Source organism: Malaclemys terrapin, chromosome 10 (assembly GCF_027887155.1).
Source record: "Malaclemys terrapin pileata isolate rMalTer1 chromosome 10, rMalTer1.hap1, whole genome shotgun sequence".
Lineage (NCBI taxonomy): Eukaryota > Metazoa > Chordata > Testudines > Emydidae > Malaclemys > Malaclemys terrapin.
In genome coordinates, this window is record NC_071514.1 from 27,505,759 (window position 1) to 27,525,975 (window position 20,217).

Consider the following 20,217-nt stretch of genomic DNA (forward strand, 5'->3'; position numbering starts at 1 on the left):
ACCTTAGAGACTAACAAATTTATTTGGGCATAAGCTTTCGTGGGCTAGAATCCACTTCATCAGATGCATGAAGTGAAAAATACAGGAGCAGGTATAAATACATGAGAGGATGGGGTTGCTTTACCAAGTGTGAGGTCAGTCTAATGAGATAAATCAATTAACAGCAGGATACTCTATATGGAAAGCAGAAACTCTCTCTAAAAGCAGTCTCTGTTGGGACCACATGCATGCTTGCTAGTGGATCTGAACATTGAGATTTGAGAATATATGCACTGTGGCCTTGATCCCACCCAGTTTCTGTTAATCTACTGTGATAAAGAACTTCAATGTTGGGATCTTCTGTATTTACCTTGAGGAGCTTTTTACCTGTTTTGTTTAGCGGTGTTAACAGTTAAGGTTGGTAAGCTTCAATTTAAAAAAGACTGCCTCATTCCAAGTAGTACCTGCAGTCCTGGTTAGTTCCACACCACCTGTTAGGCTCTGATGGCATTGAAGCAGTCAGGATTCAAATAATGTGCCTCTTGTACAGAGACAAGCTGTCTTCCATCTTGGTCAAGTGCCTCTGAGAGGGACCTTCGCTACCCTCCCTGGGCCTGCTCTATTTGTATGCACTTATGTGCTAATCAAGGAAAGGCTGAGAACCAGTTGAAGGCTTTTCTATTGGAATTGGCCTTACATATTCAGTTTCTCATGTCACCAGTCCAAGCACCCACTTGACACAAACTCTATTTTGAAGTTCCAAAGGCAGAAGTGCAGAGCAGCTCTGAGATGCAAATATGACTGAAGGCTGGCTTCAAAAGCCTTGAGTAATCTACATTCCTCTCCACCCCATACCCCTGACTACACACACTCCAGATTTGAGTAATAGGAGACACCATGGATGTATCTGGTCATTTACTGATAGAGAGGGATACAGGGTCATTTTAGGCTATGTCTACACTATACAGCTTTTAGTGACATGGCTGTGTCGCCATAGCCGTGCCGCAAAAAGTCGTGCAGTGTAGCTGCTCTTCGTCGGCTCTCCTGCTGACAAAAAACTTCTACCCCCAATGAGCAGCCTTTGCGTTGTCGGCGTGAAAGTTCTTCTGCCAACAATGAGCTGTTCGCACTGGCACTTGTCGCGGCAAAACTTGTCTTGCAGGGTTTTGGTTTTTTTAACACCTCTGAAAGACAAAAGTTTTGTTGTTCAATTGCCAGCGTAGACATAGCCTTAGTGACTTTCCCCCCAGCCAGCAGCAGCAGTTCTTGGCAGGTTCTGCTCTCCCCTATTACACCTACTTTTCTGATTCTTCCTCTTTGTTGAATCTCCGTGGAACTTGCACTATTTCTTGGGGTTCATCTGCTTCTAAGCTCTGAGACCTGGACTCGGGTTTGGATTCTGCCCCATCTGGGGTGGTGATAAGATGCCCTTTCCAGGGCTCTTTCATCTGTAAGGCTTTGCAGAGGCACGTCTCTCCTTAGAACATATCAGCTGATAGAGGGGTAGGCAATGTAGCCTCTCAGGCTCAAGTTCTAGAACAGTGGTTCTCAAACTTTTTTTTTTCCCCCGCAGACCAGTTGAAAATTGCTGAGGGTCTCGGCGGATCACTTAATGCTTTTTCCAAATATTGTTTGTACCGTTAGGTAACTATTGTAAAGCGCTTTGGATAAAAGCCTTATAGAAAAAATACTTAATAATGATTTTTGTCCTACAAATAAGTACACAACTCATTTTAATATCAGTAGTCTTACCTTTCTAATGTGATGGATGTCTTCTCTACCCTGCTGCGGCAGCCCCCGAGCTGGGGCTGGAAAGGAGGGGAGGGGGTCCTCTTCCTCTCTCCCTTACCACAGCAGCTCCCAAGCTGGGGCTTGGAAGGAGGGGGGTTTCTCTCCCAGCATAGCAGTCACAGAGCTGACGCTGGGAAGGAGGGCCGTCTCTCCCCAAAAGCCGCAGCCCTGGAGCTGGGGAAAGTCGCCTCTTTCTCTGGCTGCTACAGCCCTGCACATCCCAAATTTCCCCCCCCTCACTTCACTGCCCCTCCCACCTACCCCCTACCTTAATGAAGCACTGTGCTGTTTTCCCATCTACTGACCACCTGCCTGATTGAGTGAGCCTTCACAGAAGGAAGGATCTTTTATGAACAGTTTGTAAGCCTGGCAAACTCCTGACTGTGTCTAGCTGGAAACAGTGGATATGGATGCTCTTCATGCCCCTTTAGTCATCAGTCTAATCCTAAATTTAATTTTCTTCAAGGAGTAGTTTTTTCATAAACAATTTGAATATCTGAATCATATTTAAGGTGTGCAACTGATTGTCCTAATTGTGCAAGGGCTTAGAACACAGATATAGTTTTCACTTGAACCAATTTAACTTGGGGGCAGAAAACTGTACTGAAGGCCTGAGAATCACCTAGAGTGACCAGATGAGATGAAGAAAATATTGGGACCCTGGAGGGGGGGGCAAAAAAAAAAAAGGCTAAGTGCTACTGGCTGGCCGAGCCAAAGGGGGGGGGAAGCCGAGTGATCCCGGCGGGGCAAAATATCGGGACAAAAATTGCGTCCCGACCAGAGATCGGTTGGGACGCGGGACAAACAGCTCAAAATTGGGATGGTCCCGATTTTATCGGGACATCTTGTCACTCTAGAATCACCTAAGCTGGAAAAAAAATGTACATAGGATTACAGATGGATAAGGCCCTCTAAACTTACTAACTCTCCTGGCCAGTCTAATTGCTAACAGGAAAAAACACTTGAACAGAAGGTATGGGCAACTCCTCCATATGTTTAAAATAAAAGATTAACTGAAACAATGTATCATTCTGTTTGTCTCCCAAGAGTGTCTCTGGACTTAAGGAATTGGTAAGGTGCTGTAACAAGGACTAGATGTAGAGAGAATATGTTACAAAGCTCCTAACACTTAGACTCAGATGTTCAGGAAACCTGTCCCAGGACCTCTTGGCTCTGGAGCAGGAATCCTGGAAACCCTTGAGTCACAGATAGAACTGGTTTTAGGGCTTCCATGCTGCATGATGGGGTGGTTCCAAAGCTATACAGACCGTGGAAGTCTGGCATCACCAGCAGCCCACCAGGTAAAACTTCATCAAACCCAACTCACTTTCATGAGACAGCTTGAGTTCAATGAACTGGCATTTTCCAGTGACACTCTCCTCAGGAAATTTCCAGCCAGCTCTACTAACCGTCTCAGCAATGATACAACAACCCCCACTTTACTGGGCTACCCTGTCTGATAAACTGATTGCTCGGCTACAGTTTTGCTGCTGCTGCTGCCCCCTTCTATGACCTGCCCCTTGAAGAGAGAGTGGAATGCTAATATTAATCATACATATATAAGTAAATAAATACAGGAGATGGAGAGGATAGTAAGAAGAGAGCTGGGTCAAAGCACTTCAGCTTGAAGCTCCTTGCTTATGTAAAAATTCTGAGATTTAAATCCTTGATGAAGTGATTACCCAGTTGTGCAATATGGGCACTGTCCTCCCTTAATGCTAACAGTTGGCAGAATCGTAGCTATTCACATTGTCCATTGATGCTGGCAGACTGAAGAAGGGGTGAGCATCTAGACGCTCCGCAACGTCCATTGGATGAAAGCTGCTGTACAGTTCAATAGAATGGTAGGCCCCTCTTCTGCAGATTCCAGCTATTTTGGTGATCTCTTGGCACATGCAGGTGGGTGTGGTTGAAAAATCAGGCATAGTTAGACCATGTTGACCTAAGGGAAGCCAGACAGAAAATGGAAGGTCTCTTTGCATTGTCAGGTGAGCAGTTTTGGCTAGATCATTCTGTGCTGCATTCTGCAAAAAAAACAGTGCTAAAATGGTGGACTAGCCTATGCTGGTGCGCACACACACTTGACCGTGCCAAGGTAACAGAGTTCACCAGCACCAGCAGGCTCGTAGTATGAACCAGACCACTCTGATGACTCATTAAGGAAAAGCCCATGGACAGTGTGGTGGAAAATGGCAGATGAGGCCATGCTGTAGAAACCCACATCTGAGGGAGCTGCAAGGAGAACAGTCAGTGCACAGAACCCTCAGGGTGCCCTCAGATAATGTCAGCTGATAACAAATAAAGGGGAACTGAGCCATTGAGTGGGTTATTGTGTTGGGATTTTTTAAAACAGGTTTCAGTTTCAAAGCCTGAAGAGTCTGAGTTGCCCTTAGAGGGCAGCTGATAGAACCATCAAGGAGACCACAGCAAGAACCAGCTATGGCCATTCCTGGAACAAGTAGGCAGAAATACCTGGTTACTGTGTCAGTCTGCAATTGGTGAGGTTTCCTGCCCTCTGGGTTTTTCTGCTGCCCTAATTTATCAGCCTCTTGGCAACAATCCTGGACACCACATTTCACTTCAGGCAAAACAAAACACTTGGGGACCTCTGGCTTACTGCTTCCAAAATGTCAGTTTCTGCTGATGAATTCCCATCCCTAGCAGCTTTAGGCTTGCCTGTCATGTTACTGTACAGTTGGGGAAGGGAAGGAATATTGCACAGCTGGGCTGTGAACAAGAGCCCTTTTGATTTTAACTGCATAGGTGTAGTTTGACTTCTATAGTTGGGGGACTGGGGGCCAGTATTCATGGGGTGCATCTTTCCATTCCCATCCCAACCTTGGCCCTTCAGTGTTGCGGCATGAGGTCAGGTGCCATCCCTCCTCCCCAAAGGCAGTGCACCCCATTGATGTCCAGCACCCCTTCCCTTACAGAGCGCTTGGGCAAAAGTCCTCACCATCCCAAATCGGACCAAAACTCCATGCCCTCCTCCCCCAAAAGCAAGGTCACCCTAGCCTCTGCCCCCCAGGGACATTGCAGGGAGGGGGGCCGGGGGTCCCTTAGTGTTGCCAGTCACCGGTGGCAGGCACAGCACATTCGGCTCAACCCTAGGATTGCCACAGAGCCATTTCAGCCCGCAAGGCCTGGTTCTTCTGCAGCAAGCTGGAGAGCACCCCCTCCAGCTGGGGAGAGATGGGAGGAGGAGCGGAGAAAGGAGACAACCTATTACCCCAGTTAGACCAGGGGTTCAGCCCCACAGAACCCCAGCCTGGCTCTGGGGCAGAAGAGTGAGGGGGGGGGGGGTGACACCCAAGACCAGTTTTGTCTAAAATGGAGGATACTGCTGACAGATGGCTTATGGGGAGGGGGTGGGGTGGGCTGTGGCGTACGAAGAGTTAAGGGTGTTTCAGAAGGGGTAGGGCAGCTATGTTGTGGGGGGGAGTTGTGGGGTTAGGGAACCCCATGCTTGGGGAGAATGGGGCAGAGGAACCCTGGGTTTGGTATGGGATGCCCCAGTCAGCAAAATGGCTGAGCGAGCCTGGCTGCAGGGGACAGGCTGAGGATGTTCCCGTTGGCAGCTTGATGCTCCACCCTGGTGAGGGATGGCTTTCTGGGGAGGGCACCCCACACAGACTGCAGTAGAGATGGGGGAGGCTCCTAGCACAGACAGTGGAGATGGGAAAGGGACAAGTCAGTGCCTGGGGGAGCCGGATCCCCTGACCCTCCCACTGCCAAACAGCACACCCATAACCCACTGCCAGCAACTAAGATGGGGGGGATAGCTCATTGCACTGGGCAGAGGGGAGTCCCAAATACTCTCCACTGCAAAATACCAACCCCCGCCACTAGCAAGCCAGACACTGAAGAAGGGAGGAGGAAACCTTCCAGCTTTGCCTCTGCTGATCCCTTGAGCCCAGCTCCCTCTCCTCCCCCCCCCCCCCAATCCATCTTCTAGACCCTCCCCCGTGCTCTTCACACAGACTGTCAGGCAGGGCAAGCGGATAGGGCTGTGTGCCTGAAGGGGCCAGGGTCGGGAGGGGAGTGGAAAGATGCAATTTGGAGGGGCAACATACCCCCACCCCCCTGCTTTAACGGGGCTGGTTTCACTGCTGTGTTTTCTCATCAAATATTGTTTTGCTGTAGATTCCTATTTTCAAATGGGGGGGGGGGGAGGAGGAAAAAATGACAATGGAAAGAGGTCTTGCCTGGAAGATAGGAGGTTCTGCTATGGCCTGCCCTCCTCCCTTTTTCTTTTAGTGGAGACAAGACACTGGGGAGTTAGAGAAGCAATTGGTTCTCAGAACAGCTCATAATGTAATGTCATCAAGTGGAAGCTAGAGAGGTTATTTAAAAAACAAAAACAAAAACACCAAGAAGCCTCCATACTTGTAAAGGGAAGAGGAATAACCCAGTTTTAATGGATCATAGATTACCAGTAACTACTGTCTTTCCAAATAATTGTTTATAGACATCCCTCCCACCAAACTCGCCCTCTTTTAAGTCACAGCCAAACTCTTTATATTGTCATGTTCAAACTATCAGATCTGTGAGGGAAATATATGTGGGTCTCCAACAGATGCTGCTTTTTTGAGAGAGAGAGAGAGGGAGGGAGGGATCAGTTCTGCAGGTAGATGTATGCACATTGAACAAATCTAGCTTTATACTGGCAATTATACTGTGTTACGTTTACTGGTAAGTAACCTTTGTAAACCATCCATCATGAATGTTGCATAACAATTTAGCTGTGTACACTTAGACTGATCCACTCTAGAATCATGTCTCCTAGCCTTTTGAATCGCCTTGTTAATAAGAATTGAGGATGGGGACATGCACTTGTTACCTTATATTAGTATTCAGATATTTGCTAGTCTGAGATTCCTGTTCAGTTGCATACTTACAGAGAACTCTCCTTCTATGCTAAGCCTGGCACTGGGATTCCTGTCAATTTATAGTAAATACTCCAATATACCATGTACGAGTGTGAGTGAGTGTGTGTGTGTGTGTGTGTTTTGCATTGGCAACAACTCCTATCTCATTTCATAAGCACACTGTAAAATATTTGAACAAAAAATATATTCTCACAGTGAACTGGTACAAATAAAATCATTGTTGCTGCTGCCAAAGCATTTAAAGTTACTACTTGTTAAACTAAAGTAATAGTAAATTAAATAGTGGAAAGATATCTACCTTAGCAGTCCTATCCATAGAGCCCTGCCAAATTCACGGTCCATTTTGGTCAATTTCACGGCCATGGGATTTAAAATAGTAAATTTCATGATTTCAGCTATTTAAATCTGATCATAGTGTTGTAATTGTAGGGGTCCTGATCCAAAAAGGAGTTGTGGGGTAGTTGTGTGTGGTGGGGAGTGTTACTGTAGGGGGGGTTGCAGTACTGCTACTCTTATTTCTGCACTGCTTTCAGAGCTGGGCAGCTGGAGGGTGGTGGCTGCTGGCCGGGAGCCCAGCTCTGAAGGCAGAGCTGCCGCCAGCAGCAGCACAGAAGTAAGAGTGGCATGGTATGGTACTGCCACCCTTACTTCTGTGCTGCTCCTGGCGGGACGCTGCCTTGAAAGCTGGGTGCCTGGCCAACAGCCACTGCTCTCCAGCCATCCAGCTCTGAAAGCAGCTCAGGAGTAAGAGGGAATTGTGGTATTCCTACCCTAAAATAACCTTGCAACTCCTCTGCATCTCCCTTTCGGGTCAGGACCCACAATTTGAGAGAATCTAGTCTCCCCTCTGAAATCGGTATAGTACAGAGTAAAAACACACACAAAAAAAAACAGATTTCACAGGGGGAGACCAGATTTCATGGTCTGTAACGCGTTTTTCATGGCTATGAATTTGGTAGGGCCCTACCTATCCATAAAGCTTTTCTTTATGCAGTCCATACAACAAAATATTTTTGAATCATTGTGGATAGAAAGAGGCGTCTTACCGATTTGTCATGGCATATTGTCCATGCCAAAACTGTCTTAAAGGTGAATTTGATTAGTTCCACTTAGTCACATTACATATTTTATAAGTTTGAACAGAAATGATAGAATGTTAAACCTTGCTTGAATGTACCTCCCGGTAATAAAAACAAAAAGGACATGAAAGTATTCAGCACAAAAGTGAAATTTTAAACTCTCCATGGTATCATCTTGCACTTCTGATTTGCTGAAGACATCCCAGGATGCATTATTCTGAGCCATTACTTACAGCAGTCAGGAAGGTGCTAGCTGACTCTTAGAAATACTGCTTTCCCCTCCATAAAGTTAAACATAATTTCTGTGCTTACTACTCCTCAAGGTCTTTGGGCGGATATTGCACATTTTGGGGGCTTGACTTAGTTTTCATTTTACTGTGGCTGCTCACTTTTTAAGGTGAGATGAACGATTTTTATCCTCTTAATAACAAGCCATGACAAGAACAGTTTTTATAAAAAGTGTTAAGGATGTGCTTTCAAAACAAGGTCAGGACTGTTATTCATATATAGTACAGTACTGTAGTACTTAAGGAGACTAGTTGGGATTGGCTCCCAGCATGCTAGGCACTGTATAAACATTCATATTATCCCTACTCCAAGGAGCTTACAGTTTAGGTAATTAGGATCGCATTTTAAAGGCTTACCTAAACTTTGAGTGTTATATCTTGGATTTGCCTTTGTAAATTTTAAGTATTCAAAAATGTATTAGGTTGCTTGGGTAAGATAAGAATATTGACCATTGTTATGGAGAAAGTGTTCATCTTGATTCTTATGTAATATCAAAAGTTTAATGTTTGAGACTCTAAAGCAGGTTTGATAGTGATTTAACACATCAGTTTGAGGTGTTGGGGTTACCAAAATCCGAAAATATTTGAGTGTTTCTACAGATCAGGTTGAGATTGTGAGAGAATTGGCAAGGTTTAAAGTATTTGATACATTATGCAGAAGGTGGAGAGAACCATAATAGAAGAGCATCTAGTCTCCCATAAGGGTTCTTGGTTCTGGTTATATTAGAGAGCACTAAAATAAGGAAGCTCAGTGTGGTGTTTCAGTACTTATTAGTTGGAATTGTATGTGATAGTTCAAGTTGAGACTGAGTGACTTCAATAAAAGCAAAAGGATCTTATGTTTTGCAACATGAACAGTAAAATACTGAAACTGTTCTGAATAGGTTTAACTTACGTCTGCTATTTGAATAGGTTCCAGACATGGCGGGCTACCCTCACATCCGTTACATTTCATCGGGATTGGATGGAACATCATTCAGAGGCCCTTTCAGGGGCAATTTTGAGGTTTGTAATAGAATAAACATAGATATATGCCAAAATGTGTTGAGGGAATGAGGGGAGGGTACACTGCAGGATTAGCCCTGCATATGGATGTAAAAAAAATAAATGTATAGAAAATGCCCTTCATTTCTAGAATGACTTTTGGCTGTTATCACAGACTAGGAGTAGAGTGGATACTAAAAGTGAGTGAATTGTATCTGAAAAAAGTTAGTCAATAAAAGGTGCCTTTTTCCTGGACAAGGTAGCATTAGGTGGCTATTAACTGATACTACATCTAGCTGTTACGATAAATAGGATGTCATACATTCCAAGACAGTGGTGAAAGGTACTGGTGCCTCTAAACAACTGAGATCCACCTCATGACAGTGAAACTTGGCAACTTTGACAGTGCTGTCCTCAATTTATCATGTAGTACAGGAACTGAAGCTGTAAATATGGTATCAGATGCAGAGAGTTAATGAACTAGTCCACTGAAAAAAAAACCTTCAGTGAGAGCTCATGGTTCTAATACATTTTGTATTGCTGGAGAATAAGAAATCAGTCACTGTATATTCGTTGTAAGCTATCTTTTCTCTTTCAAGCCTTAATGACTATTAGAAAGTAAATATATTTGAATACTATTTTAATTATATTTTCCTCACTGGACACATGAGTATTTATGAACATACCAACCAGTCATTTCTAGATTATAAAAACAGTTGCCAGTTTTTAGGCATAAAACAATATTTTCCTATCTGTTCAAGCGACAAAAACGGCTGTGTATCTTTTTTCAGAAAGCCCCAACTTTTCCTGCACATCATAGATTTAATTGTAATCCTGCCACTCTCAGGTAAATTGTCTGAGAGTGAATAAGTGGGAGAACTAATGGTGGTGTCTGGTATATCAGTCTGTGGATAGAATAAAACTAACAACTATTTAGCATAGTTCTTACCATGGTTATCCTTTGACTTCAGGAGTTGATTCACTTGGAAGAGCGATTAGGCAATGTTAATCGTGGAGCCTCCCAGGGAACTATTGAAAGGTGCACGTATCCACACAAATACAAAAAGGTGAGGATTTCTCTACATTTGTATATTTACGTTTGCAGATATACTAAATATTACCACTTGCAATGTTACTGCAATTTCAAAGGGCACTTGTCTTCTATATACTCCTAATATAAAGTTTTTGTAAGAAAAATTTATCTATTTATCTCAGAAAGTTGCTGCTATTTTGAAAATGACACCAGGATTTTTCTCCTTTGTTATGGACTTTTGTCCATCACAGTTTTTGGTTAACATCTGAATGAGGAGCAAGTATGATTTAATTTAATTTTTCTTTCTTGTTTTAAGATTAGGGTGGGGTTTTTTTGTATTCTGAGGAATTTGGAATTAAAGATATGGGCAGTTGCTTGATTTTTTTATTTTTTAAGAAAAAGGTTGGTCCACTTAATGAAAAGGCAACTTATAAACATGTCCATACATCCGAGCAAAAGTTATCATTTCTTTGCATTTAGAGCAAGGAATGATCCATACATCATTGTAGATATGTAGGAAATTAAGGAACAGTGCCCTGCTGTGTTATGTGGAACACTGTAACACAAATGTAAAGGAAAAAAGCCCATACCTTTAGAGTATGCCTTTTAGACCAATTGCAGCCCTTGGCTATATAAGCTAAAATTCTGAAGGAAAACTAGATGGATTTGTAGTCAAATTCATACTCTTTAAATCTTCCAGTATTCTATTTAGATCAGTCAGTCCTGTGTGACATTAGACCTGAAGTATTTGGCAGGAGCCCCTGACCTATGCAACACTGCCCTCCTTCCCAGTTCTCTCCTCCCTCTGCATCTCCTGTCCAGTTCCATCAGTACAGCATTCCTTTTATTTTTATCTTCAATTAATTTTACTCTGCTTCTAAACTTTAAAGTGTACTGCAGAGTTCTGTACTGACAAAGTAACTCGGTTGTAGGGGGGGAAAGATCAAGGTTTAGGCAGCGGGGTAGGGGACATTTTAGACTTTTTGCATCCAGGAAGGTGTTTGAGGCAAAGGGGGACAGGTAGGTAGGACGGATAGTCACAAGTCAATTGAGATCTTTTGTTACTATCGAGGGGATGCATTTTCTCTTTAATGCCTCCTCTTGGGCAAAGACAGAGAGGTGACAATTTTGGTCCCATCCCACTGACCCTTGATAGCATCTAACTGTCCCACTGCACCATTTCAGAGTATCTATCACTACCTTGAACAACAGTGAGTAATCACATAGCTGATCATTTCAGCAATAATATCAAGCAATGAAATAATTAATGGTGACATTTTAAATTGTCATTGGTCTTCAGTGCTCACACTGCGGAGAATAATAGATGAAATACATCTTAAGAGTTGTAACAAACTGTTTACAGACTTGGGCAGACATCATTGCTCTTCTTCGAGTGCTTGCTCAAGTCAATTCCATTCTGGGGTGTGCGTGTGCCGTGTAAATGGTTGCCAGAAATTTTCCCTTAGTGGTACCCGTAAGGCTGGCTCTGGAGGCCCGCGCTCATGCACTGGTATATAGGGCACCGCCGGCCCTGCACCCTTCTTTCCTTTGTGAAAACCCTTGCCTAGTGTTTAATCAAACTGTATTCTTGTAAATAATTATATTCAATAGTTAGTTAGTTATGCTTATTTTTTTAGTAGTTTGATAGTCCCCTTTAAGGACGTTGCTCTGTGGTTGGGGCATGCCCCGGTCCCCGGGGTTTAAAGCGTGCGTGGACTGTAGTAAACCTGTGCAGTAAGTGATTCCCACTCCAGCTGCTTAGGTACCTTGGGGAAGTGCACGTTAAAGAATGGTGCAAGATTTGTTGTGGGTTTAGACCGAGGACACAGAAAGACAGGGACATCAGGCTTAAAGCCCTCCTTATGGAAGCAGCACTCAGGTTGGCCTCTGAGCTGAGCAGATCGGACTCGGCACCGAGTATTTGGCGTCAACGCACAATGCCCTGCCGGAACCGGGTCAGAAGGGGGCTCTCCCCAGTGCCCAAGGGAGGCACAAGTGAGTTGCAACCCATGTTGGGCCACTCTCCCTCCCCACAAAGACAGATAGCAGCAGCACTTTGCCCTGTCTGGGACCCTCCCCCGACCTTGAACTCCTTGCCCACCTTCAGGTTTTTATGCTTGAGTCGCCCAGAATGGAATGGACATGAGCGAGCACTCGGAGAAGAAAAAAAGTTACTCACCTTTTGTAACTGTTGTTCTTTGAGATGTGTTGCTCATGTCCATTCCATGACCTGCCCTCCATCCCTGCTGTCAGAGTTAATGGCAAGAAGAACTGAGAGGGCACAGGGCTGGCAGCGCCCTATATACTGGTGCATGAGCACAGGCCTCCTGGGATCACCAGAGCTGGTCCTATGGGTACCACAAAGGGAAAATCTCCGGTAACTGTGCACAAGGAGAGCTTTGATTCTGGAGTAGTTATGTGGCAACTTAAAAATTATCCACAAGTATGAGGCAATTTGGGCCATTGGAGACTACATTATATACAAGACCCTGTCAGTAATATGGGTGGTGGTCTTTAATAGGTAAAGGTTTACGGTACCAGACTTTACATGAGAATAATTCAACCATCAGTATGAGTTTTGTTGAAATGTTTGTTCATGCATGAAATTAAGATATTCATATGCTTAGAGACAAAAAAATCTTAACTTCACAGTCCCAAATATCTTTTAAACTAACATTTGTCTTTATTAACTCTTTATGCTCTTATATCTATACTCATTTTTAACTGTTTTAATCTTTGATATCTAGTCATTAGAAGCAAGCAAGTTGAAGATTTACTTTTTAAAATGTAACATGTAATTTTTCAATCAGATATTTTCCTAAAAATGAAATGTTGAATATGCATAAAAACAGATTCTACTCAGTTTGTCAATAATGTCATCTCTACTAATAAGGTAACAACTGATTGGTTCTCACAGAGGAAACTGCACTGCAAACAAGATGGGGAGGAAGGAACAGAGGAAGACACAGAGGAAAAGTGTACCATCTGTTTGTCTATATTAGAGGAAGGTGAAGATGTCAGGTAAATAAACACTACTAGTACCTAATAAAAAATTAAAATTCAGTGCCAGAACACCTTTGAATATAGCACCCAGGAAACAAAGTTTACTTTTAAATTTTGCAGCATAAAATACTCCTGAGGGAATTCTGTGCCAAATAATTAAAAATTATGCGTACAATATTTTAAACTTCTGCACGTTTTATTTATCAATAAATGTGGTTCCAGAATGGCAGTGGGGAGCACAGGCCACTGGCTGCATTGAGGTGGGAGGTCACCCTTAAGCCCTCATCTCCCCTGGTACAGGGACTCAGCAGTGAGGCTGCACCCGACCCTGATACAGTGATCCAGGTGTGCCCCTCTGCGCCAGGTGCACCAGGGGTGGGTGGGTGGGCGGGCAGCCAGGCTCAGCCCAGCAGGATCCAAGTGGGGGTGAGAGGTTTCTGTGTGGGGCAGTCTGGGTGCAGGTGGCTCAGTGGGAAATCTGGGCTCATTGTGGGGTTCGGGGTGCAGGGGCAATGGGACTCTGCAGGGGATCCAGGTGAAGGTGGTTGGAGCTCAGCAGAGGGGGGTCTAGGTGTGGGGAGTTTAGTGTATGTGTGGGGGGGTCTGGTTGCTGAGGGAGTAGGGCTTGAAGGAGTGGGGGTCCAGTTGCAGCTGGTTGGGGATCAGTGGGATTGGGGTATGCATGTGGGGGCTCGTCAGAGGGGTCCAGGTGTAGGGGGGATAGGGCTTGTCAGGGTGAGGGTTCGATGGGCCTGTTTAATGGGGGAGCCCCAGCTACTGCCAAGGGGATGCTGCATGCCAGCCTCCCGCTTCCCCCCACAATTCCTCTCTCCCCTTTTCTTTTCCATCCTCATTCCCACATTCCCCTCCCCCTGCCCTGTTCTTCCCCCCTTTCCTCATTTTCGGCATGTTGCACAGAAAACAGGTGGTCTCCCAGCACACAGAAGGGGAGAGCAACTGGCACTAGGACCCAGGAGGCTGCGTTCAGTCAGAGGAGCCAGATGCAGCCTCCTTCAGCTGGGCAGTTCTGCACTGACAGAGCGGGGAGGGCAGTGGCATGTAACCCCATGTGCCCCCTCCCCATGCCTCACCTCTGTTTGGAGAGGGGCAACCCCCCTCAAAAATCTGCCTATGGTTATCCTCCCACGTGGCTTCTCTGCTGTTTTCTGCAGGGAAGCACAGGAATTCTGGCAGGGGGAGGCACATTTTCTGCTGTTGTCAGTCACGCAGAATCCCCCCCCAGGAGTAATAAAAGCACTCCCTTGCTATGTTTAGAAATACATTTAAACAAGGGAGATCTGTCTTACTGTCAGTTATCAGCAATAATTCTCAATTTCTATATTGACTTTTGTAATAACAAATAAATTACAATAGTATGAAAAGCTTTTAGGGGCCATTGGCACATCAGATCGTATATCCTACCTCCAACAATAGCCAGTGCTGTTGGTCCAGTAGATGGTGAAAGTCCTCTTAATGCACTGAGCTGATTGTCCAGAACCATACAACTGATGAGGAGGCAAATGGCAGGTCAATTGTCAGTCAAGCTCATGTTTTGAGCCAAGACTTATAACACTAATAAAAGATAGATATGGTAATTGCAGATGCTATTAGTTTCCTTTTAAAAATCATACTGTGCTGTTTCCCTCACTATCTTGAACAATGGATTCCTTGGGTTAATTCTACACGGCCCAATTCCTCTTTGCCTAGTGCAAGTCTGGAGTAACTCTACTGAAGATACAGCAGATTTACATCACTGTAACAGAGCATAATGTGTCCCATAGTATGCTGCATAAAAATGTTCTATCCTTTTTATCTTACTGACATTTAATTTAATGAGATATATCCCTTTGTTCTTTTATTTTCGGCTGGTGCCAATTTTTATATATAAAATGAGATTTCAGCAGCAAGAAAGACTAATAACACTGTAAATACTATATTAAAAATTAACTCTTTCTTTTCTGCTAACAGGCGCCTTCCATGTATGCACCTTTTCCACCAAGTGTGTGTAGATCAGTGGTTGATTACTAACAAGAAGTGCCCCATTTGCAGAGTGGACATTGAAGCTCAGCTGCCAAGTGAAAGTTGACACCATTTTCCAGAACTCTTGTCCTCCTTTTCACTCCCTTCCATCCTTCCTGGTACTGCAGTCTACCAAAGATGGCATGACTTACCTGCGCAGATTTGGAAGCATTGATCCTAGAGTGCTATCTCTGCTATATGGTACAACTAATGCTAGGCCTACAGTTTATGTAGACAGTTGAGTTTCAATGTATTTATAAAGCTTTTTTAGGTTTTACATTTTTTTCTTTTAATTTTACTGTATTTTGCATGGTTCCTTGTATTGCATTTGTTTGCACATATTATGGGCTTTGTGACCCCAAACTTGCAGGCAAGATTAGCTGCTTTAGTAAGTAGAATTGTGTGTTGTTCCCCTCCCTCCCAAACATAGTATCAAGCTCTGAGAATATGATTTCACTCATTACTAACTTGGGATTTCTTAATTTAATCAATCATGTATTTTAGTTTAATGTATAAAGATCATCTAGAAAAGGATAATATTGTATATTAAGACATTCCTTAATTAGGAAAAAAATGGCTGCTGTATATTTACAATATCAGTTCTGAGTCAAATACCATCCTTAATACTGGGAACAGACTACAAACTATATTCAGTCTGACTGATACAGCTGGTATACTCCTCACCAGAGTTTTGTCTGATCAAATTTTTATGTTTTTAAACTTTCAGCACAATACAGATATATTTGAATGTCAATATTAAACATTTAGACTGCTGATCAGATTGTATTTATCATTTTCTTACAATGTCTAGAAATTTGAATCCCTAACTTAATATTTGTTGCTGTGAAACAGCTCTAATGAACACTAAATATTGATTTCAATTAGCTGGAGTGTAGATACTTGCAGATTGAATGCATTTTTAGGGAAACAAAAAATATGTAAAATTTTGTTCAGTCTTCTGCTAAGTATGTCAAATTACCTGCGCACATTGGTTTTGTAAAGCCATTCAATCAGAACCTAGAATTGCAGTTCTTAAGGCAGGATCCATGCATTCTTAGAACTTTTAAAGATCCCAGATCTCTCATGGGATTTTTATTTGTTTTAAAATTAATAGTCAGCTAAATCCACCTGTCACTTGTTTTTTCACTAGTAAGTTAAAAATCTGTAAATCTCTATAGAAACTGACACAGATTATGTGATTACCTTGTTTTGCTTTGATCATAGATTCCCTCTTTATAAATTACCAACAGTCCATCACTGATTGAAAATATTTTCTATAGTTAAGATTTGCTGCATAATATAGTATATAGAATTAAATTAATGTACTAACGTTTCTCCTTTGGAGGAAGTTTTATTCCACTTCAGGACAAGTTCCTTATCAAAATACTTTGACACACAGTATAGTATAGTTTATTTAAAATGTGTTGAAGAGAGGCTCAAGAACATCAAGACAGTATTACTGTCACAACCTGGAAGAGATGTTCCTATGGGATCATATATGAACATGTCAATAAGCTTGCATTAAGCCCCCTGCTTTGTAAGTGGATTGAATAATAAATACCTTCAGTTTCCCTTGTGTCTTTCATAATCAGTTAAGTGTAAAACAGTTTACAGTAAAACCCAAATCAAAATGTTTTGTTTACACCTAACAAATTGTGATCCATTTATAAGTGTGACCTTATCTAATTTGATGCCTGTTTGTCTGGTTAAAAGCAGCTTCCACTTCCCCCTCCTCTTTTTTTTTTAAATCCTTTCATGTCAGGAGTAGCATTTTCCAATGCAATGTCCATTGCTGGCAATAGACTTAATACCTCTGGCACTAAGGCATTAAGCAGGGAGAAGTTTTGTCGTAACAGTTGTGATTAATGGACATTTTAAAGCTTACTTGCATTGTTAAAAGTAAACTTAATTTGATGACTTGAATCATTTTGTGTTTAATTTGGTGGGGTTGGGTCAGGGGGATGAGGGAGAAAGGTAATGTGATTTGGCTTCTCCAAACTGTCATGGTTTTAAACTGAAGTTTCTTAGAGTATGTAGCTATAAGGACCTGTGATTGAAGCCATAGTGGATAAAATTAACTGGAAAGACCAAACAGGAACCCTTTTCCATTCTTCAATGCATATGAAGGAAAAAAGGGGGGGAGGTAGCTTTCCATGGGTGCACCCCAACTGATGCTTGAAAGTGGGAGGACACTCACTTTTAGTGTTACATCATAGGTATTTAGAGACATGGAAATAATTGAGACCAAGGGTGCACAATGAGTCCACTTTGGCATACGTTCCAGGGACAAAGAAGCACAGACTTTTTTTTTAAAATGCACCAGATTTCGGTGTCTGGTACTTAGAGGTATTTTAGTGGCCCATGAGTTGACCTATTTTATAACTGCTACTGATACTGTCTTGCTTTTAAATGTATACATAACATATTGTAAAGTGATGTTTAACAGTTATGTGCCGGGAATCTCAGTTCCTGCTATGTGCTAATGCAGGGGCTAATAAACCTGCAGCCTACTCCTATTCCAGAAAGTTGTGACCTGATATAATTTAGGGAAAGGAAAAAGAATGGGTTTTTGAAAATTTCCACCACTTACTGTGCTTTACTTGCTTAGATGCATTGCCTTAAGTTTTCTGCAGCATCTTTGACTTTCAAGATAAGAGTCTCAACAGTATGCATCAAATTACTTTTCATATAAAATTCCATTGTCAGAACAAATCCTTTTGTATGCAATAAATAAAATGTTAGACTGATCATCTGAAGTCTGTTTTTTCATAAAAGTTGTTTTCCCTTATGCCTCCTAGTTTATAAGCTCTTCATTTGAACAATAATTCTTAGGCATAAGCTGTTTACTTGCATCCTAACAATGGATGTGTCTGTGGGAACATCACAGCCTCAGTATGAAAGGATTAAATATTTTATAAAGCTCCAACTATATACAGAATTCAGTACCTTAATTAAAATAGTGGATTGTTTGAAATGCTATACCCACAGTATTTGTCATTTTCTCTACAACTTAGAGAATTCATGCAAATTACAACTAGAATTGTTTACTTGTGTACATAAGATAACACTGATTTATTTTGCACTCAAAGTGTAAATCCAGTTTAGAGAACATAATACTTGCATGGTATTAGAATTTTCTCCCATGATGATAGCAGCCTAAGTGACTGAACCACAAAAAAGGGTTTGGAATATGAAAGGAAATTTTCAAACACCTTCATGTTGATTGTTCTACAACAAAAAATGTGAGTGAATTGAAAAGTAGCTTCTGAAGCAGGAGTATGTGTACTTCATGCTGATGAAAACTGAACAACTATCAAAACACCAGGAAACAGTCAAAAGCAGTGGTGATGGTACCATGTATTGGATGCTTATCTTTGATGTTTTACTTTGCCTTCCACTATCATTACCCTGAATTACCTTGAGGTTAAATCTTTACAGCACAAATACATTGTACCACTGAATCTGGGAAAACCTTCAGTATCTGAGAACTTCCTTTCTCACCATTTTTGTATGGTTTTTACTTCCATGCAAAACTGTTGAGTTGTTGCCTGCACAATAATGAATGTACTATAACAAAGGCTTGCTATGGAATTCCATATTAAGGAAAGTAAAAAGTCCATACTTGGAGCAGCCTCAAGGGCAGACCTCCCATTATACCACTGTCCTAGTCTGACTGAGACTGACTATAAACATAACTGACTGAAGAACTAAAGCATTTACTTGGAAACAATGGGGAACATTTAGGCAAAGCTGAGTCCTAAACATGCATGACTGGCTACATCTGAACACATAATGACATTATGTAGGATAACAGAGGGAGAAATGTTAGAGCATACCATAAAATGGGACTGTCCTGATCAAGCAGGAAGAAACTGAGCCTTAAAGCAAAGAAAACAAATTGGCAAAGAATGACCTTTCTTAAGACAGTTGTAAGGTATATAAAATCAAATTAAGACAATTGGATAGGTTGGAAGACTTAAAATCAAACGATTACACTCAAAGGCTGAGGCACCAAAATTTAATTAAAAAATAAGAAACATTGAAAGAAACAGAAGTATTAAGTGCTTGTACAGGTGAACACAATGAGAGCTAACTGGAACTACTAACAGTCATTATTGGAGTAGCATGTCTGTTAGATTTCACCTTGTTGAAAAAAGCTGTGCTGATTTTTCAGTTCTGCTGTCAAAAAGGAGGAAATGTTTGATGATCCTATAGTGAATGTGGGGAATTAGAGGAACCCCAATTCATGGTCTGCTCTTTAATTTTTTGCCACTGGCAGGTTTATTATAACCATGCTACCTAACCTTTCTTTGAGCCATACCCATATCAAATAGAATTTAACCTGTAATAAATCACAGGTGTTACAAGGCATAGTTGTTTACAAGGGTCTTTTGGGGTTCTCCACTGTAAGGAAATATGCACTTATATAATATGTATTATAATCCTGCCTATTAACAATGCAGTAGAACTGTCTTTTGGATTACCTCTCTGCTTGAATATTAGCCATGCCTCCTATGCAACTACATGAATACGTTAAAAGAAAAAAAGGGTAGGTGGATATACTTTGCTCAACTGTTCTAAGACATTACAGTAACTCCTCACTTAAAGTTGTTCCGGTTATGTTGCTGATCAATTAGAGAACATGCTCATTTAAAGTTACACAATGCTCTCTTACAACATTGTTTGGCAGCTGCCTGCTTTGTCCACTGCTTGCAGAAAGAGCAGCCCGTTGGAGCTAGCTGGTGGGGGCTTGGAAACAGGGTGGACCAGTAGCCCCCTATCAGCTTCTCGCTCCCCTAAATTCCCTGTGTGAGAGCCTCCCACCAGGCTACCAATTGCCAACAGTTCAGCTGTCCTTCTCCCCCCACTGCCATGTGCTGCTCCTGCCCTCTGTCTTGGAGCTGCTCTGGAAGCCTCCTGCTTGCTATGTGGGAGGAGGGAAAGAGAGGGGCTAATGTCAAGGTGTCCCCCTGCCCCTATCTCCATAGAGCAAAAAAAAGGGGTGGGGGGAAGAAGAGACAGGACACAATATGGGTCAGGACAGATGGAGCTTGCTGGCAGCAGCTGCTGTCTCAACTTGCTGATCTACTGAAAAAGGCAATGTAGTTAGAGTGGGGTCAGCATACTTAAAGGGGCAGTACGCATCTCACACA

At 42.5% G+C, this 20,217-nt stretch overlaps 1 protein-coding gene across 3 annotated transcripts in view; it reads left to right on the forward strand.

The window, feature by feature from the left end:
• RNF111 (ring finger protein 111) overlaps positions 1–17,812 on the forward strand; it is a 79,701-nt gene extending 61,889 nt beyond the window's left edge. Inside the window, exons 11-14 of one of the 3 annotated variants that reach the window (XM_054042144.1) lie at positions 8,938–9,030; positions 9,981–10,076; positions 12,936–13,063; positions 15,014–17,812. In XM_054042144.1, the coding sequence (XP_053898119.1) occupies positions 8,938–9,030; positions 9,981–10,076; positions 12,936–13,063; positions 15,014–15,131 (435 nt within the window). In that variant the 3' untranslated portion in view covers positions 15,132–17,812. The remainder of the gene's footprint in view (positions 1–8,937; positions 9,031–9,980; positions 10,077–12,935; positions 13,064–15,013) is intronic. The other 2 variants (XM_054042145.1, XM_054042146.1) reach the window with 2 other exon arrangements.
• The last annotated feature ends 2,405 nt before the right edge of the window (positions 17,813–20,217 follow it).